Genomic DNA, 23,079 nt, shown 5'->3' with positions numbered 1-23,079 from the left:
GTTCTTCTAGCCAAAAGCACGGGACGCCCTTGCGATCAGGTCATTCCCAACGTACGTTTTAAGAATATTTCAATACAAGATACGTAAACCGAATAAGACCCGTTAGTATTCTAACAATTTGGGTTGTGAATACGGGCAATGTTGCGCATGTCGGAAGTTCAGATCCAACAATGACAAAGTCTGGCTCCATAGCATCAGGAGGGGATGACTTGACAAGTCGTTGGAGAAGACGGACTTCACAAGTCGTCATCGTTTGAACGTTTCAACAAAAGAAGGTGGAGTTCAAGATCACGAGCACGTCTTCGTCCCGCACTATACCGTGGAAAATTCATTAAGGAAATAGACATTTTGGAGAAGAAGTGACAAAGTAGTCCACGCCAGTTTTTGTTGGTCTGTAGACGCGAGATTCGTAGCTTTCCTTGCACTACCCATGGAAAGATCCAGTCTGGGATTAGAAGGAAGGTTGACCAAGAAAAGTTTCTTAGTCCTATCAAATATCAGCTGATATTTTATCAAATTTTTGCCCAAGGCTAGCTTGAGGACCCAATTGCCATGCACGATCATCCTTTTTACTGATATACTTAGTTAAAACTACGATAATATAATATACTAATTTATCACTTTATAAAATATTAGAGTAGTCCTTGCAGAAGAAGTGACAAAGTAGTTCTTGCCAAATTTGTAATCTAGGGACACGACCATAATTAGCAGGCTGTGGAGAAGAACCGGCACAACAACCTACCGCCCTGATTACCCGTTTAAAGTTGAGTTCCCTAAGGCAAGAATTGAATGCACAATCATTGATTTTTTAGCCGAAAGCATGGGAACGCCCTTACCATTGAGTCAATCTCAAGATAGGTTCTTGGAATTTTACAACACAAGATCCGTAAACCGTAAAAGACCCCTTAGTATTTGACAATCTAGGTTACAAATACAGGTAATGTTGGGCGGGTAGGAATTCCAGATCCAATAGTATCAAGTGAGAGCACTAGCTCCATAGCGACCTGAGAGGAAGACTTGACAAGTTGTTGTCGTTGGGACATTTCAACAAAAGAAGGCAGACTTCACAAACCTGTCTTCATCCTGCATTCATCAAGAAAAATGACATTTCCCAGAAGAAGTGACAAAGCAGTCCTTGCCAGTTTTTGTTTGGCACGTAGACATGAGATTTGTCCATTTCCCTACCATTACTCATGGGAAGATGCAGTTCGCAGAAGTTCTTGTCCATTGAGGATTAGAAGGAAGGTTGACCCAAAAAAGTTTCTTAGTCCTCTCAATTAGCAGCTGATATTTTATCAATTTTTTACCCAAGGCTAGTATGAGGACCCTACTGCCATGCATGAGCATCTTTTTTACAGATATAATTAGTTAAAACTACGTTAATATAGTATACTAATTTATAGCACTTTCTTAAAATATGAGATGACCTTTCTGTTAATCTTTCTGTTTTCAATACGACATAAGATCTATGTTCATTGTAACTAAGTTGTAAAATAGACTTACAATTCTTATTACATTGCATTCTTTTGACAAATTAGTGAATAAAAGCATAAAGCACTAATATAAACAATTAAGGAAACTGGTACTACGGTAATTATAGACTTCTAGATGCGATGAGAAGTGAACTTTTTTTAAAGAAAGAGTTATGTGCGTTATTTAGTATATGATGCAATGTTACATTACGTCTAAACATAGGTTATTAAAATAGATATGTGCTTTTTCTAATATCGCAAGACAATATGCTTTTTGTTCTTTGCAAAATATCAGATACCGTAAAAGTGGTAAACATTAGCATTTTAGGTCCTGATATATCTTTAATTGATTCTGAACAAAATACTATTCGTTCCAACATTTGAGATCTCTAGCTTTGTAATTTCAATGATTCGAGTATACACCCTTCCCATCGACTCATTGCCTCCTAATCCAAAAGCGTAACTTCACCTACAACGATATTCAGTTGCAGACAAAAGCTCTCCAAATGTGGGGATCAAAGAGCCAAATACATATTACGTAACTAGTCTACCCCCCAATACAAATTACCATCAGGCTGTTGTGTGAAACGTTTTTTCACATTAGACATTACCGGTACAACTCCATAGTCATAATCATAATGGCAATGCTTGCGAATGATTTTACTAAGAGAATCGTGAATCTAAGGACAATATTATTTTGTAAGTTTATGTTACATAAGTCTACTATGTATCTCCTAGATTAAAATCTATTTTTTTAATTATGTCTTTTCAGATATTTTGTAGTATTTTGTTGTTGTGGTTTTAAGAATGTGTTTTAATTTCTTACACTAAATAATATTGTTTTCATTCTAATAAGGAAAAAGCGGTACTTTTGTTTTTGGTCGCAGGAAAAAGCATTGCTTGTCTATTTCTTCTTTTATTCTTTTTTCCGAGGGAGAGGGGAGGCATGGGTTCCACAAGTTGCATACAAGTAGGCTCCACCTGTCATGAACAAATTCAGACGGGAAAAGAGAGAATGTAAATTGTAAAGATGACCCCACAAAAGGTATATAAACAAAGCCTACATGAGTGGGACCCATGAGCATTTCTTTCTTGTTATCACATGAAATTACAAAAATTTCCTTAATTGAGGTTGTAAACAAAAAAAAATTTGCTAGAGGCTCTTATATACGTCGTAGATAATAATCGAAGTTCTACTTTCAATTTTCATATCTTTTTAGAATAACTAAGCAGATTTTGCGAATGGAGATTCTAAAAATGTCCAATCGCACAAAATCGGTGACCTTCTTCCCATAAGATTGGTAATAGTGTGGTATGATGTGGCGTCGGATGAGGTGGGTTGGGAGCAAGAGTGACATCCCTGCCCTTGCTATCGATAATAGTTAAGGAGACCTTATATCAGATCCGTGCTCCACGCGAGGCAAGTTTATAGGTCTTATCCTCACCTCAACGGGGCATTCCGATTTCGCATTCTATTATATAGCCTAACATTTATGTTAAACTTAACTTTAATTCAAAAAATTCATTAAATTTAATATTGCATAGTTATTCTAATTCTTGAAAATTTACAAAAAATTGATTGTTTGAGTACTATCCAAACAATAAAATGATTAAAAAAATACCCTTCATATATAAAAAAAATGGTATAAAACCCTAATGTTGATATTTAAAGCGGCTAGAATGAAGGGTGGGGTGGAGCAATGTCGGTACTTTGCTAGGGAAGGTTAAATTGCCATCCCTCCCTTACGAGCGACTCGCTAGAGATCGTGACCCCCATGGACAACAAATCAAAGAGAGGGATAGTTGATTTTACTATTCTGCTAGCTACGAAGCCCAAGCTGGGTCTCTATTTACTGTAGAAACTTTTGCCCTATATCTAGATATGAAGATTTGATGGGGAATGAAATATTACGGACAGATTAGGGGAGTGACATTTCTATCTCATGGATCTTTTCCCCTCGAAAATGAAAAGGTTGAAAAAAATTCCAGAAGCTTTGTCGCTTCCCGAGAATGCTTCAACGAACAACGTTACCAAATACGAAACAAAACTCCTATGAGCTTATCACCATCAATGGCATTTCATTCAGTGCACTACTATTTTCTTACACATATATCGTACAATTCTTAAAAGCTCTGGTGTTCTTCCTCATGGCTGGGTCACGAAACCAAACTACTTATAAAAGTTTCCATGTTATCGTGCACTTGGTCAGGATGGAAATTCTCGAAACCGGGATATCTTATTTCTTGGAGTAGAGTTTGTCATTCATGCACTCTTGCAGGTCTTGCTTTTCTATGAAGCGGCACTTCTTGCTGCAGTAACAAAAAAAAAAGTGCGAAGCAATGCCAAAAAGTAGGAAATTGCCTACGTGCTTTATTTGGGAAAGGAACCGAAACTGCATTTCGAAAAAGTAATTCCCAACAGAATTATTCGAATAGATATTCAACGCAGCGATCTTTCCATGATTATTCATTTATTAGATAGATTGGGTATTCGTCAGAGCTTTGCAAACTATAGCTAGAACACAAGTGAGTACAATCATGTATAATTCCGCGTACTTAATTTAAATAGAATCATCCTCTTATAGGACTTCCAAACCGGTAATTAATCAACTGTAAGAGAAACAGAACCTCTTAATCAAAATATCAGGATAAAGCACACGACCATTGGACTTGTTTCTTGTATATAGCCACGCACTAAAAACCACGAATCAGACGCTGGAACTAGTAGTGACTGCTTCGATGTCAAGTGCAGACTGGTAGGTCGAGCCCAATTTGTTTATTTCACTGATTGAAGTCCACAGAGAATCAGATCTCGTCTCGTCGAGTAAACTTTGAGTCTCTTCATCGTTGCATTGATCGAGCGACAAGTGCTTGTTGATCCTAGCAAGTTTCTTGGCCACTTCCCTCATTGTTGGCCTATTCACACCATTATAGTTTAAACACTTTCTAGCGAGCAAACCAACCGCCTTGATCTGCCGCATTTCACCTTCATTGGACGCCTCGATATTTATTATACAGAGGAGTGTTTGGTTCTCCACGGCAGAGATGAAAGATTGGACAATGTTGATAGTTTCCCCAGATTTTGTTCGTCGAATCGGAGTCTCTCCGGTGAGGAGCTCCACAAGGACGACCCCAAAACTGTAAACATCGCTCTTCATGGTTAATTCACCAGTGCTAAGATACTCAGGGTCAAGGTAACCTATGGTGCCTTGTACTATTTAGGCTATGTGAGTTTGCTCGGGCGAAATCAACACCGAGGCTCCGAAATCAGATACTTTCACGGAGTACTTCTCATACAAAAGTATATTCAAGGTCTTGACATCTCTGTGAATGATTGGCAGGTCGGCCAAGGAATGTAAGTACTCAAGGGCCAAGGCGGTTTCCGAGGCAATCCTGAGGCAATTCTTCCACAATCGCAAGACCGTCGATCTCTTGTCATGAATGTGGTGATAGAGAGTCCCATTCGGTATGAATTCATAGACCAACAATGGCACTTTTGTCTCCAAACATATTCCTAGAAGCTTGACCAAGTTCTTGTGATTCACCTGTGAAATAATGCTGATTTCGTGCCGAAATTCATTGGGAGTGCTAAGAGACCCGTCATTGTTCATGTCTTTCGGCTTCTTAATAGGGAGATCTCTAGGCTTCTTGACCGCAACTAAAACGTCGCCGTCGATTTTTCCTCTGTAAACTGAAGCAAAACCACCCTCACCGAGCTTGTTGCTAGCATTGTAGTTGTTAGTGGCTTTAGCCAGCTCTGCCTCGGTGAAGATTTTCACTCTATGGTGCTTTAAGATCTCTCCTCCATTTTGCCTAAAGTGTCTCTCTCTAGCTATCCATTTGGCTATCCACTTGCGTATGAACAAGACTAGGCCACTCACAATTATGAAGCCTAACATTGTCGCTGCAACGGCTGCCACAAAAAAATTGAGGAATGGACGCATTAGTTTCTCCCAAACAATTGATTTACTTTGACAAATATTGAACTTGGACCATAAACGTTGATCTTAAATGTAGCCACATAGACACTTGACAAGTCAGTCACCAAATGGAGGATCCGGATTAAGCTACACAACAAAAATGCCCCAACTTTTCCGACATACACTCACATCTTCCGAAAAATCACATACGCGTGCACGCTTGCCCACATCAATCAAACTCCCAATCGCAACTTTTCCTCTCGCTCGCTGCCACACAATTGGGAGCCGTAGCCCCCCACCAGCACCTTAGCCGTTGGCCATCAAATAATCGTTGAAGCGACGATGCAGCCAAGATGAGGACCACCGTGGTCGTCGCAGCCCCACAAACCCTCTCTCTCTCTCTCTCTCTCTCTCTCTCTCTCTCTCTCTCTCTCTCTCTCTCTCTCTCTCTCTCTCTCTCTCTCTCTCTCTCTCTCTCCGTACAGTGGTCACTTATCGGGATTGATCTCATGATTCGTACTTTCAACCTTTAGATAAGAGGTTGAAGGCCCCAATCCGGAGCGGCAATCTCAAATTGAACCTGAAATGGGGTTAGGCAGAGATGGTGCGAGAGAGAGAGAGAGGCTGCGATGGGGGGCGGCAGTCTTGAATTGAGAAATGGGGTTACACGGAGATGGAGAGAGAGGGAGAGAGAGAGAGGTTGCGACAGGGAGGTGGAGACGCTGGAAATGGCCGAAGGCGACTAGCTAGCGGTGGCTGGCAGAGGCATGCGTAGTGGGTGGTGGTGACCAGTGATCTCTCAGTCGCAATGCAGAGTCAGATACAATTTCAGAACAACTTAAACATAAGTCGGAGGGAAAACTTCAATTTGGTACCCAAAATGGGGTCATTTTTCAAAAAAGGATCCAAAGTAGACAAAGTGCAAATAAGGGCATGAAATGCCCAATCAGTCTCAAATAAGGGCTCGAAGTGCCCAATTAGTTTCAAGTAAAGGTCTGGGTTCGCTGGCCGGTCAAATGCTCACCGGCCGACGAGCACGTCACTATTCCGGGAATCGGAACATGGGCAATTTCGTCTTTTACTTTTTTTTTCTCTTTTCCTTTTCCTTTTCTTATTCTTCTTTTTTTTTTCTCTTTTCCCTCCGTGGCCATAGCCGGGGCCGGCGGAGGCCGCCCTCGCCGGCGTCAAGCGAGGGCCGCTTGACGCCAGCGAGGGTCAAGCGAGGGTCGCCTAACGCCGGCGAGGGCTGCCCTCGCCTGGGCTAGGCGGGCGAGGGCAACCCTCGCCCAACCCTCGCTGGCCTCCGCCTGAGGCCGTCCACCTCCGCCGACCCCAGCTGTGGCCGGCGGAGGGAAAAGAGAAAAAAAAGAAGAAAAAGAAAAGGAAAAGGAAAAGAGAAAAAAAAAAAGTAAAAGACGAAATTGCCCCCGTTCCAATCGTCGAAACAGTGATGTGCTCGCCGGCCTGTGAGCATTTGACCGGCTAGCGAACCCAGACCCTTACTTGAGACTAATTGGGCACTTCGGGCCCCTATTTGAGACTGATTGGGTAGTTGAGGCCCTTATTTAACACTTTGTGCACTCTGGACCCCTTTTTGAGAAAATGACCCCACTTTGGGTACCAAATTGAAGTTTTCCCTAAGTCGGATCAATAGCATGTGGACTCGTAGTATAAAGCAAGAATAGCTTAGACTATTGAGCGACTATCACAAGGGAATTAGAATTACCTGCAGCAATTATGGCAAGACTAGAAGTTTGGCAACCGACTTTGCCTTCACCAGTCATGCCAAATGGGCAGTTGCATGTGTAGTTCCCAGGTGTATTCTTGCAATTTCCGTGACATGGATATTGTTGTCGATCCTTGCACTCATTGATGTCTATATTAAACAGAATTAGCCGTAAAACTATAATGTACGTTTATGTGTTTTTCTTTTCTTCTTAAATTTACATATTGGTTGTATTGAAGAATCTAACTCAACTGAATGAAAAACTGGTTTGAGGAGGTTGGATCGAGGAAATTATGGCCCAATCTAAACATGTAACTTTTGGCTCGCAAAGAGAATAGAACAATACCTTGGCATCCTGGGAGTGAGTACAGTGGGGAGGCATAGGGATTCCCCGTGTATCCAGCCCGACAGAAGCAACGATAACCATTCCCGTTTTCAAAGTCAGAGCAATTACTATTGGCGCCGCAGGCATAGCTCGATCGGTTGGATTACGCTTCCTCGCAGGTCAAATTCCGTTCAACTACCCAATCCACGACAACGCTTGAGAAAACGTATTTGCTCATTTCATCCGGGACAGGAAGCTTGTAATTGGAGACATTAAACGACTCCTGGTCCACTATGAATGCCGATCCGCAAGAGCAGAAGTCCTGAATAGAGGTGTGATTCGTCATTCGGGACATGGATATTCTGAGGCTCCTGAGGCTCTTGGGGATCGACGTCTGACAGCACCCGACCCCAGAACAAGCGCTCTCGATCGTGAAATTGACGTCCTCGGGGCAATAGGAGAAGCATCCACTATCGAAAGTCTCGTGGGTGTCTGTGATAAGAGCCAAGGTGTCGCAACCGAAGACAGTGAGCTTGTTCCGGGCGTCTGAAAATGTATAGTGCCCGTCTTCGCCCAATCTGATCCGTCGGTGAGGGTCAGAGTGGTAAAGCCGAACGCCACTCTCGTTATAGCAGTCTAAGGACGCGAATGGTAACCATTCTGCTCCAGAAATCAAATTCTTGCCAAAAATTGATTTCCGGAATTCTTGCCTGAAATTGATTTTGGAAAGAGAAATCTGTTTGATAAAATATGACTAATTCTGCTCCAGAAATTGATTTCTGGAACAGAAATTGATTTCCGAAACAGAAATCTGTTTTTATTTTTTTATTTTTTTGGGCACCTAAAAAAAAAAATTTCACTCAAAGTGGGTGCCCAAAGGTATTCTAAGCCATTTTGTGAAGTTTTGAAGTTTTTGATTTTTTGATTGTTTTGGGCACCTCAAAAAAATTAAATTTCACTCAAAGTGGGTGCCCAAAGGTATTCTAAGTCATTTTGTGAAGTTTTGAAATTTTTGATTTTTTGATTTTTTTGGGAACCTCAAAAAAATTAAATTTCACCCAAAGTGGGTGCCCAAAGGTATTCTAAGCTTTTGAAATTTTTGATTTTTTTATATTTTTTGAAAAAAATTCACCAAATTTTCTATTTTCCCGAAATCTGACTTTTTTTTATTTTCTAGAAATTTTTATGAATTTTTCTGGAATTTTTCAATTTTTATGCATTTTCTGAAAAAAAAAATTAGTGAGAAAAAGAGAGAAAATAGGGAGAATGCATTCTGGAAGAGAGAAGCTACAAAAAGTAGCTTCTCTTTTTCTTGCCCAAAACTCATTCTGGAATCAAAAATGCATTCTGGAATCAAGAATGCATTCTGGAATCAAGTATTTTTAACAAACGCATTTTTATTCCAGAATGCAAAAATTGCTCCAGAATGCATTCCGGAAATTTTTTAACAAACGCATTTCTATTCCGGAATGCATTCTGGAGCAGAATTTCTACTCCAGAATGGATTCCATGCGCGCCCTAAAGCTCTCTGGAGGCTAATGGTCATTGTCCCATTCTCCAGGGATATGTTGGACAACGGGATGTTGCCGTAGTACAAGTTCCCCGTTGTGCAGTTGAGGACAAGTTTGGAGTTTCGCGCTCAACTTTCGTCGAGCCCGAATGGGAAAGGCACGTTCATGCTGCCGCACCTCCGGACGCAGTTGTCCTTCTCGGTAAAAGTGGTCAAGGCCAAGGCCATTGGAAGAAAACACAACACAGCCGCTTTCATCTTTGTGTTTCTCCGATCTGTGCTTCCTCTGGGCTCTCCTCTCACCGGTTTTTATAATCCTACTTTCGCTGATGCCGATGCCTCAGCGGCAGCCAAGCCAGGGAGCACATTGGATGACCGAGTCATCAATTACGACCGTTGGAGAGAGTGAGCTGGGTTTTCCTGGAAACTTACCTGAATATAAAGGCGGCTGATGTTCATATTGCTTTCATTTTCACTTAAAATTTAAACGTTCTAGAGGCGTGAATGTTTCACAAGATAGAGAAAATTTTCAATTCTCAAAGTATTCATTGCATTCAACACAAGAAAAGTCACTCTCTTTCAATCCACGAGTTTCATAATTGGTTGTTCAATAAGTATGAAACGTTTTTTTTTTGTTCTAATTTCATGTCATAGATTAACTTGATTAATTTCTCTAGTGTCAATCTTTCGATTCAATTCAAAATCTTCCATTATGAGGAATTGTAAAATGAATATGATCGAAAGCTCTTTTGATTTTTTGGTCTTGCATAGCATTGATTTATTTGTGATCTTCAAACTTTTTTTTTGTCGAAGATCATATACCTTGATGGCTACCAAAAAGAAATTGATTTGCACAAAAAATTTTCTTTGCAATTTTGCATTTGTATGAGTTTAAAATTCTGAAGCCATCTAAGATTTGACATTTTCAGCATTACTCATTTGCTTTTATTAATCACAACTATTTTTGTCAAGATCTCAGCGTGCCTTGAATTTTGTTAACCTTTCAAGTCAATTGACCATTGCCAATATAACTATATTTGGGCTATTGTTAGAATAATAGTATATTATGAGCCACAAATTCTTGAATGAGTGGACTCCACAATAATTTTTAGTGATTTGTTAGTTATTTTTTTGTTGCCCAAAACAGATTTAGATGGATTGTCACATAAACATTTCTCTCCTCCTATAGTGGAACTAGCAGCTACTACGTGACCGTCATTTTTCAAACGTAACGGTCATCGTTGTGCTAGTGTCACTCTTTGTCAATATACATATAAGAGGACTACTTTTTTTAAACATTAGAATGTCACTCTATCTGTAATCTGAATATGTAAAAAGTGACTTCTTTTAGAGAAAATAATAATTCCCGGAGTTGGATATAACCATAATTATTTTATATAGTATCGACATACATCTATACTACATGAATTCAACTTTTACTGTTTTCCAAGATTCAAACAACTCAATACCTATAATAGTAGTATAATTAAATTAACAAAGATCTTGCGTGACAAGAGCTCATTGAAATAAGAATAGGAAGACGTACCCACGGCATCATCATCTATTTTTGGGTGCCGCTATTGTTATACTTGATCATCTTGCTGCGAGACCGAGAGATCATCCACAAAAATTCGTGTATGTTATAAAAAAACTGAGAAGCACTTTGTGGAAGCCCAAGCCCTGTACTCCTACTGTTCCTCTATGGCTATATAGAGAATGGTCGAGCGACGACCATTTCGAGTATGCTTTTTCGACATCGAAAAAGGTCATCCTCCGGATGGATCACGGGGAACCCCACGACGTCTTTTTCCGTATGCTTTTTTCTTTTTTTTCTGGCAAGTTGTTGTCTTGTTCTCCGAAAGACTTCGAGACGACTCGAAGTTTTCATGTGCCAAGTTCCCCTGTTGGTCACCGGGCGTTGGGTCCGGCGGTTTTAGTGCGGATCCAAGCCGCACTTGCATGAACCGCGTGCACAAGATATCGATGAATTTCAACCGTTGGATGAGATCAGTTTTATATGGGGCCCACATAAATTAACGTCGGAGATCAACTAGGCTAGTTACCGTGCGAAGCATGTTATTAATATTTTTTTCCTTTGGTCCAGGGCGGGGCCCACTGGGTCCGAAGCCAGCACGAAAAGGTGAGGTCTCTCCACATATTAATCCAAGGTGCTTTTCTATGTTTAACTTTTGTTGCGTAACACATGTTACTTTAGTTTGGTCAAGAGAGAGGGGCGTAAAAAGACTTTGCATCTAATATGAAAAATGACAGCTCGATGGGACTCTATGATCAAAACCATTCGGGGATAACTTTCAGTCAAATTTTTGTTTTACAATCTCGAATTATTAACTGAGTGATTAAGCATTTGATTTTTATGCAATAAATTTTGTCACAACATCTCACATTCGTAATAGCCCTCGCCAGCTACACTGTTGATGAGCTTTAGCAGATGCATGTGAACAAACGAATTGCGTGTAATCGTGACATTTATTTAAGTCAAACAATCCGGATGCTTTGAACTGTTTTAAAAAAAAAAGAGCTAATAACTTGTTTTGGACTACGTGTCAAGATTTTTTTTATTGTGATAGCAAGTCAATTATCCTTTTTTTTTCAAAGAAAAAGGAGATGATTTTAATCAAAATTAAAATGCGACCGTTATTCTATTCACCGCCTAAGTAGGGCCTTCACACAAGAAAAATATCAGAAAAGTCATATACCTATTGCATTGGAGGAAAAATACAAAAAAATTCCTAAACCTATTGTATTGGTACCAATTCAGTCTTAAATTTTTCAATTAGATCAATTTAGTCCTAAACCTTTTCATATTGGTACCAATTCAGTTCATTTGGCCAATTTAGGTCAGAAATTACTGACGTGAATGACGACCGGCCGTCCGACGTGACACGACCGGTGCTGACATGCACAATTTAATAACCATCAACCAAATCCCTTTTTCAATTTTTTTCCCTTTGTTTGAAACTATTATTACGAACATACTTTTGGATGCTTCTCTCATTTAATTAGATACTACCGCATTATCATTATAAAATTCTCGAGATTAAGTCAAGATTACGGTATTTGATGATTTTGATGCATCTTTATGTGACCCTAAATATGATTACGAGTACATGTCCAATCTACGTGGAAAATACACTATATTTGTTCATATACATATAAGGGGTCTACTTTTTACAAACACTAGAACGCCGTTATCTCTGTTATTCAAGATGTAAAAAGCAACTTCTTTTAGAAAAAATAGTTCCCGGAATAACAAAAGAAAAAGATAATTCTATGTGGAGATGATCGTAATTATTTTCTTGGGAATCCCACAATTTCTCTTTTGTTTACATTTTCTCTCGCATTTTGTCGTGTTCTTCGAAAGTCTTCGAGACGACTTGTAAGTCTTCGTGCATTGTCACCAAAGTCTTGCCGTACTAGACATCGTGCGGTCGGCCACCAGGCATCGGGCCCGGAGAGTTTAGTGCGTATCCCGGCCACACATGCATGACCGGGGTGCACAAAATCCCATTGAATGTCAGCAGTTAGATGATGCCGGTCTTATATGGAGCCCACGTAAATCAACGTTAGAGATCTACTGGGAGCCATCTACATGCGGAACATGTTGTTAATGTAATTGAAAAGGTAAAGGTGTCCTCAAAGGTTGATATAAAGGTGGATGTCTATGTTTCACTTTGGTCGTGAAACACGTACTTTGGATTGGTCTTAGATGGAGATGCGCAATAGACAATGTTAAAAATGACCGTCCAAAAGAGGACTCAACGATAAAGATAATTGGTTAGACGACTTTTACGTTAGTCGCATCATTCTGCTTTAAAATTTTGAATTATTCACGAAATGATTAAACGTTTAATTTGCACATGATGTGCTATGTCGCAACGTTTCTGTACGGAGTTAGAGCTAGCAAAAGCAACCGACAACTAGGATAATAGCCACAAGCTTGGCCAGGGCTGTTTAGGTCTCTATATAGAGACGACAATAGCGCGGGACACCGTGGTCGTGGTCAAGAAAACCTGAAGATGTGCACAAGTCTCTAATGAAGGGGGATCTCCAGCCTAATTTGTGGCGTGTTCTGCAAAAAACTCGCTATCTTACCAAAATTTCACATTTTATGGGAGTAACTTAGTTAAAAAATTCAGAAATAAGATTCAAATGGTCATCACTCTCCTACCATAAGCACTCTTTTGTCACGAGGGAGGACTTGAGAAGACTAAGAAACTTTTCTGGATGAACCTCCCTTCTAATCCTCAATGGACAAGAAGTTTTGGCGGACTGCGTCTTCCCATGAGTAGTGGTAGGGAAATGGACAAATCTCATGTCTACGTAGCAAACAAAAACTGGCAAGGACTACTTTATCACTTCTTTTGCGAAATGTCATTTTTTCTTAATGAATGCGGGACGAAGATAGGTTTGTGAAATCCGCCTTCTTTTGTTGAAATGTCCAAACGACAACGACTTGTCAAGTCTTCCCCCCAGGTCGCTATGGAGCCAGTGTTCTCACTTGACACTATTGGATCTGAAATTCCTACGCACCCAACATTACCTGTATTTGCGACCTAGATTGTCAAATACTGAGGGATATTATACGGTCTACGGATCTTGTATTGTAACATTTCAAGAACCTATCTTGAGATTGACTCGATGATAAGGGCATTCCCATGCTTTCGGTTAAAAAATCGATGATTGTGCATTCAATTCTTGCCTTAGGGAACTCAACTTTAAGCAAGTGATCATGGCGGTGGGTTAATGTGCCGGTTCTCCTCCATAGCCTACTAATTATGGTCGTGTCCGTAGATTATTAAAAAAAAACAAATTATGAGAACCACTGAGAAAAAAAAGATGAGAAATCAAGAACGTCTAAAATATGCTAGCACTATCCTCAAGGATAATAGTGTAAATAGGATATGCAATATGGATTTGGCTCTTTAGTCCCCACATTTAGAGAGCTTTTGCCTGGAACTGGATGTCATGGTAGTTGGAGTTTGGCTCTTGAATGAGGAGGTAGTGATTCCATGGGAAGAGTGTATAATTGAATAATCGAGATTGCAAGCCTGAGATCTCAAATGTTAGAATGAGCGGTATTTTTCTTGAAATATATTGAAATTGACCTTGATTTAAAATTCTAATATATACTATTTTCATGGTATCTGATCTTTTGTAAAGAATAAAAAGCATGTTGTATTGTAAAATTAGGAAACAAGTAGATATCTATTATAATTACCTTTGGTTAAATATAATATAACATTGCTTCATATCCTAAATGCACATAACTCTTTCTTTATAAAGAAGTTTACCTAATATCGATATTATATTATTCTATAATCACCATATTACCAGTTTCCTTAATGTTTATATTAGTGCTTTATGCTTAGACGCACTACTTTGTCAAAAGAATTTAATGTTATAGAATCGGAAGCCTATTTTACAACTTCATCACAATAAACATCGATATTATATCGTTGCATTGAAAATGGAAAGACCAACAGAAGGTCGATTCTGATGTTTCTAGAAAGTGCTAATAAATCAGTATACTATTTTGTCCTAATTCTTACTAATTATATCAAATTTTTTTGATAAATATCAGCTGATATTTGAGAAGACTAAGAAACTTTCCTGGGTCAACCTTCCTTCTAATCCTCAATGGATAAGAAGTTCTGCGGACAAATCTCATGTCTACATAACAAACAAAAACTGGCAAGAACTACTTCGTCAATTCTTCTGCAAAATGTCATTTTTCGTAATGAATATTCTACGGCACGGCAAAGCGGGAAGAAGACTTGCTTGTAAAGTCTTTGTCATTTGTTGAAACGTTCAAACGACGACTTGTCAAGTCCGTCTTCCCTAGTTGCTATGGAACGAGTATTCCTGCTTTTCATTGTTAGATCTGAAATTCCTACACGCGCAACATTTACCTGTGTTTTCGACTAGATTGTTAAAATATGAGGGGTCTAATAATAACACCACAACTGCAAAATTTACTCCATACAGACAATTTTATATGTTGCCGACACATGCTTATTTTCCTACTAGATAACTAATTAGCAGTTCCGACCAAAGAAAAAAAAACTAATTAGCAAGAAAAGTGACGGAATATGAGACCATGCTAAACTTACCGTCAAATATTTAAACTATGAGAAAAATATCGACAATATATTTATCACAAATTAGTTCACAAAATAATGCGGCATCATACACTCTTGTGGTCGATCAATTGTCGAAAGCATGAGGCCCGACACAAAGTTTACCTTCATTTAGTTATCCAGCAATTACATGCTGCGTCATCTAGCAAGCATAGTTCAGAATTTCTTTTTGGAAAAATTAGATTATACACCGCCGGTGGTGTAAAGAAAATTTTACATCTCATCCATTCTTGATTTGAGGATTATAACTCCTCTCTTTCAAATCATCAATATATGCAGTCACTTATATGGCACTTAAGTGATTGGATTTTTCGACTAGGCAAATTGTTGATGGTATTTAAGTGATCAATTTTTTAAATTTGTACAAAAATTGTTCATGCTGGCGTTGGTGGTGCCACGTCGGACAACCGGCATCTACGTCGGATTTTCCGGCAAGGTAAATCGTAGATGGCACTTAAGTGATTGATTTTTTAAATTTGTGGCATTTAAGTGAGCGAAAAAAAGTTATGGCACTCAGTGCCGTACTAAAGTTATGGTAAATCTAAGAGGACTGACCAACATTCGTGCTGTAGTCCTACTGGTCCTCCATGGCTATAGACAATGGCTGTCGCCCAGACCAAACCGAGCGAGGGCAGCTTTCAATTGTCTCTCTCATGTGACGTCTCCAATGCACGTAATACACATTTTGCCGTTTTATCTGTCAAATAAAATGGGAGGAAAGGCCGTCCAATGTTGATGACTTCCTCTAAGCATTACGGTAAGATTTCCATACACGCAATATGATGTTCCATTGGAAATGCTGCTAATTCGAGCGGACCTATCACCGTCAGCTTACCACAACATAGTGAGATTATAATCGGGATAATCCTATAACACCGCATAGTTTAACATACACAACAAACGAATTAAGGATTCCTGAGGTCGAGAAGCAACTAGAAAGTTTCGAACTTGTCACCAGTGTGCCTCGGGAGGTCCAAAACTACTAAGTAGTAATTCTTACCCAAATGGTGATAATCCGTAAAGCTCATTTTACTTTGTCTTGCAATGCTATATGTACTAAGAAATCATATTAAAATTTTTATAACAAATAATATCGACATATTTATTATAATATGATTTTAACACTAGAATGTCACTATATCTATAATCTGATATGTAAAAAGTGACTTCTTTTAGAGAAAATAATAGTTCCCGGAGTGAAAGAAATAATTCCCTCTGGACGTAACCATAAATTCTTTTTTATAGTATAGAGATACATCTATACTGCATGAATTCAACTTTCACTATTTTTCAAGACTTAAACAACTCAAAACCTATAACAGTAGTATTGATTAAATTAACAAAAATCTTGCGTGACAAGAGCTCATTGAAACAAGAATAGGAAGATGTATCCACGGCATCGCGAACAACATCATCATCTATTTTTAGGTGCCGCTATTGTTATACTTGATCATCTTGCTGCTAGACCGAGAGATCATCCACAAAAAATCGAGGTTATAAAAAAACTGAGAAGCACTTTGTGGAAGCCCTGCACTCCTACTGTTCCTCCATGGCTATAGAGAAGGTCGAGCGACGACCATTTCGCGTAATAATGCACGTTTCGTCATCGAAAAAGGTCATCCTCCGGATGCATCACAGGGAACCCCACGACGTCTTTTCCATATGCTTTTTTTTTTCCTGGCATGTTGTCTTGGTCTCCGAAAGACTTCGAGACGACTTGAAGTCTTCATGCGCCAAGTCTCCCCTGTTGGTCACCGGCATTGGGCCCGGCAGCTTTAGTGCGGATCCAAGCCGCACTTGTATGAACAGGGTGCACAAGATCCCGATAAATTTCAACCGTTAGATGAGGTCAGTCTTGTATGGGTCTCGCATAAATCAACGTCGGAGATCGACTGGGCTCGTTCACGTGCAAAGCATGATATTATGTTTTTTTCTTGGGTCCAGGAGCGGGGCCAACTGGGTCCGAAGCCGGCACGAAAAGGTGAAGGTCTCCCCACATATATAATCCAAGGTGCTTTTCTTTGTTTAAATTTTGTTGTGTAACACGTGGTACTCTAGTTTGGTCAAGAGAAAGGGACGTAAAAGACATTGCATCTAATATGAAAAATGACAGCTCGAAAGGACTCTATGATCGAAACCATTCAGGGCAACTTTCGGTCAAATTTTTGTTTTACAATATCGAATTATTTACTGAGTAATTAAACATTTGATTTGTATGTAATAAATTTTGTCACAACATCTCGCATTCATAATAGCCCTCGCTAGCTATACTATTGAGGAACTTTAGTAGATGCATGTGAACAAACGAATTACATGTAATCGTGACATTTATTTAAGTCAAACAATCCAAATACTTTGAACCGTTAAAAAAAAAACTAATAACTTGTTTTGGACTCTGTGTCAAGATTTTTTGGATTGTGGTAACAAGTCAATTATCCTTTTTTTTAAAAAAGAGATTGTTTTAATCAAAATTAAAATACGAACGTTTTTCTATTCACCGCCTAAGTAGGGCCTTCACCTAGTAATAATCTTAATTACTGCGGGAAAAGTGTCAGAAAAGTCATATACCTATTCCATTGGGGGAAAAATATCAAAAAAGTCCTAAACATATTTCATTTGCATTAATTCAGTCCTAAATTTTTCAATTGGATTAATTTAATCCTAAATATTTTCGTATTCGTACCAATTCAGCCCATTCTACCAATTTAAGCCGGAAATCACTGACATGGATATATCGACTGTCTTATGTGGCACAATCGGCACTGACGTGCACAATTTAATAACCATCAATTAAATCCCTTTTTCAATTTTTTTTCCTTTGTTTGGAACTACTATTACGAAGGTACTTTTGGATGTCTCTCTCATTTAATCAGATACTATCGCATTATCATTATAAAATTTTCGATATTATTGCAAGATTACAGTTTTTGATGATTTTAATACATCTTTGTATGACCCTAAATATGGTTACGAGTACATGTCCAATCTACATGGAAAATACACTATATTTTTTTATATACATTTAAGGGGCCTACTTTTTACAAACACTAGAACGCGGTTATTCAAGATGTAAAAAGCTAACTTCTTTTAGAAAATTTCTAAAAAGTTCCCGGAGTAACAAAAGAAAAAGATAATTCTACGTGGAGATGATCGTAATTATTTTCTTTGGAATCTCACAGTTTCTCTTTTCTTTACATTTTCTCTCGCATTTTGTCGTGTTCTTCGAAAGACTTCGAGACGACTTGTAAGTCTTCGGGCATTGTCACCAAAGTCTTCCCGTACTAGCATCATGCGGTCGGCCACCAGGCATCGGGCCCGGAGGTTTTAGTGCGTATCCCAGCAACACTTCCATGAACCAAATGCACAAAATCCCAATGAATGTCAGCAGTTAGATGATCCGGTCTTATATGGAGCCCACGTAAATTAACGTTGGAGATCCATTGGGACTCATCTACATGCGGATCATGTTGTTAATGTTTGGGTGTAGGGTCAGGCCAACTGGAAAGGGGAAGGTCCCCTCAAAGGTTGATATAAAGGTGGTTGTCTATGTTTCACTTTTGCCGCGAAACACGTTACTTTGGATTGGTCCTCGATAGCGATTAGAGGCGCGAAAAACGGATCATACGGATCGGAAATCGCCCAAATTGGATAGGATCGGGTTGATCGATTTGATCCGATTTCAAGAAGTGTCAATCTGGTTCTCGATTCCTAAAAGTAGAATCGGTATTTGGATGGTTCGGTTTCCGATTTCAAGGGGGAACCGAATCGGATTGGACCGACATTTTTTTCAAAAAAAATTTGTAAAATGTGAATTAAATCACAAGTGAACTTCATTGATAAAAATTAGTAAAATGTGAAATAAATCCTAAGTGAACTTCATTGATATAAATTCATTAATAAAAATTAATAAAATCTGAATTAAATCCTAAGTATTTGACCAAAAAAAAACTAAACCCTAAGTGACCGGTTCCCGACCCTAGGACCAACCGATCCGGTTCTCCTAATTTTACTTAGACCGGAAACCGATCACCCCTAATAGAGATGCGCAATAGACAATATAAAAAATGATTGTCCGAAGGAGGACTCCGTGATAAAGATAAATTGTTAGACAACTTTTAACATCATTCTGTTTTAAAATTTCGAATTATTCACGAAATGATTAAACGTTCAATTTGCACACGATAAATTTCGTCGCAGTGTCTCACATCAAATTCTGTACGGAGTGAGAGCTAGCAAAAGTAACCAACAACTACGATGATAGCCATAAGCTTGGCGAGGGCAGTTTAGGTCCCATCTATAGAGGGGACAATAGTGCGGGACACCGTGGTCGCGGTCAAGAAAACCTAAAAATGTGCAGAAGTCTCTAACGAAGGGGGATTTCTAGCCTAATTTGTGGCGTGTTACGCAAAAACTCGCTACCATACCAAAAGTTCACATTATATGGAAGTGACCTAGTTAAAAAATTCAGAAATAAGATCCACCTTCAAATGGTCATCACTCTCCTACCACAAGCACTCTTTTATCACGAGGGAGGATTCAATTTAAATAATTCGGCCGAAATCATCGTTATAGCTCATTCGTTGGAATTTTTAAAAGATTCAGTGCGTTACAAAGATTGAAACATCAAGAATCAACCTGTGGACAACGGCAGAATCGGGTCAACACTATTTCTTTATTTTTTGGTAAGAGGATCGAGACTTAGTCCTCGTAGAAATATGGTGGCTTTTGAGGCAACCAAAGCCAATCTCCCTCATTCTCTCTCCTCTCCCCTTCTCTCTCCACGAAGCTACTCAGAGTCAAGGGAAGACTATGGAGTGAGCCGGCAATGCACATCAGCCACAGTTACCCTGACTTTTCTTCTCGTTTCGTTCGCACCAACCGAAAGTTATCCTTACACCAATAAACAGAATGATTAATATCACGAAAAATCTCAAATTGATACTTCTGTAATAATTTTATATTTGTAACAATTTTACCTCGAACTAATTTTTTAATATTATTTTTCATTTTTTTGAATTTTTTATTTTTCTTTTCTTTTCTTTTCTTTTTTTTTTCCCTTCATCTTCAACCTTCGGCCGGACCTGCGGCCGACCAGAGGCGGAAGGCAGCGAGGTTGGCCTCGCCAGCCGCTGGCGAGGCTCGACCTCGCCATTGCAGGGCGAGGCCGACCTCGCCAGCGTTGGGCGAGGTCGAGCCTCACCAGCGGCTGGCGGGGCCAAGCCCTCGCCAGATCTGGCGAGGCTCGATCTCGCCGGCAACTGGCGAGGTCGGCCTCACCCTGCAACGGCGAGGTCGAGCCTCGCCAGCGGCCAATCGCCGATTTGGCGACTGAGCAGAGGTTGAAGATGAAGGGAAAAAGAAAAGAAAAAATAAAAAAATTAACAAAAAAATTCAAAAAAATAAAAAATAATATTAAAAAATTAGTTCGGAGTAAAATTGTAGCAAGTGTACCAGTTTGGGATTTTTGGGTGTCAAAAAAATAGTTTGGGGTAAATTTATCACAGGTGTACCAGTTTGGGGTTTTTTTTTTATCAAAAAAATAGGTCGGGGTAAAATTATCATAGGTGTACCAGTTTGGGGTTTTTCGTGGTATTAACCCTAAACAGAAAGTGCTTGTCCAAGCAAATCTCTAGATATATAGTTACGGAATACAGGCTCAGACGATCGGTTTGTATTCAAGGACTGGATTTTTCCAAGATGGTGCTTAATTTCTCCACCCCTAGTTTCTCTAGTACCAGTGAAGATGATAGCCGCGACGACATCTCAGATCGAGGTGGAAGCGACGACATCTCAGATCGAGGTGGAAGCGACGACATATTAGATAGAATTGGGTTCAGTCAATTACTAGCCATGCGGAGGGTGAGAAACATAAATTTCAGACGAAATCGAGGAGAGATCTTGGAACAACAGGGAGTTCAAATCTTTCCGAAGACAAAACTGGGAAAAGCAACCAACAACTATGATGATAGCAATAAGCTCAAGGATGACGATTTCGGTTCCGTCCACAGAGGGAACATAAAGGGGGACGACGTAGTTGTGGTCAGGAAGCCTAAAGATGCGCACAAGTCTCAAAAAAAGGGGGATTTCCAGCGTAAACTTAAATTTCTCATGAAAAGAAGCCACAAAAATGTGGTGAAGCTCAAAGGCATATGCTTGGAGACCAGAATACCATTGCCGGTTTATGAATACATTCCAAATGGCACCCTCTTCCAACACATCCATCAGGATGAGTCGACCATCTTAAAATCATGGGAAGACCACTTCAGAATAGTCGCTGAAGCTACTCTTGCACTCAATTAGGCCTAATTCCAAAAAAAAAAAAACATCAACTTTAGGTCGAAAGATAACTCTTACCCAAACTTTTTTTTGTCCCATAAAAAAGTACTAAATTTAGGTCAAGGGACAATTTTGGCCCGAACTTTTTTTGTTCCACAAAAAAGCATCAATTTTAGGTCGAGTGACAATTCTGGCTCCAATTTTTTTTTGTCTTATAAAAAAGCACTAACTTTCACTTAAATCCCAAATTTGACATCTATTGACTTAGAATCATTGATTATCCAACTTGACTATTCCACCTTAGCAATAAATCCACATGGCTTGCTGACTGGATTTAAAGCACTATTCATTGTCTTATTCTCTGAGCCACAGCTTAAAGAATAATGATGAAACTGTTCATCTCTTTTACTTTACTAGCAAGTCAAAAATATCTTCAAATTGAATTTCTTTGACCAGATTTTGTTGTTTTTTCATAATCTAAAGCTATAGATCACCATCCGTCGACAAACGCCATAGACGAGATTCGTCAAGCTCACCACCATAACCTTTTTCCTCAAATAAGGATGACTTCAGATAGAAAGTCAACGGGAGGCCAGATTTGGGATTAGGGTGAAAGTTAGTGATTTTTTATAAGACAAAAAAATTTAGGGCTAGAATTATCACTCAACCTAAAGTTGATACTTTTTATGGGACAAAAAAAAGTTTAGGCCACAATTGTCCCTCGACCTAAAGTTGTTGCTTTTTATGGAATAAAAAAAGTTCAAGCCTAAATTTTCCCTCTACTTAAAGTTGGTGTTGTTTTTTGGAATTAACCCCACTCAATTATATGCACTCCAGCATAAAACCCCCCATCGTTCATGGCAAAATCAAGTCGGTGAACATGCTTGTGGATCAAAACTATTTAGATGAGAAGTACCCGGCGAAAGTATCTGATGTTGGAACTTCGGTACTCATATCACCAAAGCATAGACATATCGTAGCCACTCAAAAGCAAGACTCGTTGGACTACATCGATCCGGAATATTTAATCACCGGTATGCTAACAACTCAGAGTGATGTATACAGCTTAGGAGTTGTCCCTGTGGAGTTGCTCGTAGGAAACGAACTTTTTGTTACCGAGTCCGGAGAGTCGATCAATACTATCTATCGTTTCATCTCTTCCGTGAAGAATAACACACTCTCCGATGTCATAAACTTTGAGGGCTCTGGTGAAGATGAAATGGAGAGAATAAGAATGGTTGCTGAGATTGCAGTGAAGTGCTTGGACCAAAGCGGTGCGAACAGGCCAGCAATGAGCGATGTGGCTCGGCAACTCGCTGATATTAACCCAAGCTCGGCAATTGAAGAAAACAATGAAGAGACCGGAGACGTAGTGGATGCAGAACAACTCTTCCCCCTTGAGACTACAATTACTGGCGAGGCCAGCCCACATATGACGTCGAGATGTCTTTTCTGATCTAAAAATGGATTCAGCAGGTTTCAGCATGTAATCTTTAGTACTGTAGTAACATGTCTATTAATTGTCCATGACGACTTCTTGGGTTGATTGTGGTATTCTATATATATGTTATGTTTGCCATTCGCTTTGGACTTATAGTTGTGCAAGCATTTGTGCAAGTTTATATGAGGTTGAGATATGGCCATTTTGTCATTGTAATGTCTCTCTTTCCCGTTATCTTTTCTTCTTTTTAT

The 23,079-nt window shown here is 39.3% G+C and overlaps 1 protein-coding gene and 1 pseudogene across 1 annotated transcript; one reads left to right on the top strand and one right to left on the bottom strand.

Annotated features, from left to right (window-relative positions):
• Positions 1–3,905: 3,905 nt before the first annotated feature.
• On the bottom strand, positions 3,906–9,607 carry LOC115669958 (wall-associated receptor kinase 2-like; annotated as a pseudogene).
• An 11,232-nt stretch (positions 9,608–20,839) lies between these two features.
• On the top strand, positions 20,840–22,843 carry LOC115669957 (wall-associated receptor kinase-like 1). Its single transcript, XM_030591135.2, has 2 exons — positions 20,840–21,400; positions 22,203–22,843. Exons 1-2 carry the CDS (start codon positions 20,962–20,964, stop codon positions 22,841–22,843), a joined length of 1,080 nt encoding a protein of 359 aa, XP_030446995.2. The 5' UTR covers positions 20,840–20,961.
• The last annotated feature ends 236 nt before the right edge of the window (positions 22,844–23,079 follow it).

This window comes from Syzygium oleosum, unplaced genomic scaffold (assembly GCF_021117445.2).
Source record: "Syzygium oleosum isolate NSW1041296 unplaced genomic scaffold, Sole_v2.1 Sole_v2.22, whole genome shotgun sequence".
In the NCBI taxonomy this organism is placed as follows: Eukaryota; Viridiplantae; Streptophyta; class Magnoliopsida; order Myrtales; family Myrtaceae; genus Syzygium; species Syzygium oleosum.
Note: the sequence above shows the minus strand (reverse complement) of the source record. Positions and strands in the feature narration are given on the sequence as shown.

Bases quoted from the DNA above. Each gene is read 5' to 3' on its own strand.
- LOC115669957 (XM_030591135.2), top strand. From the start codon at position 20,962: ATGCGGAGGGTGAGAAACATAAATTTCAGACGAAATCGAGGAGAGATC. The intron at 21,401-22,202 runs CACTCAATTAGG...TGGAATTAACCC, and splicing joins AGTCGCTGAAGCTACTCTTG to CACTCAATTATATGCACTCC.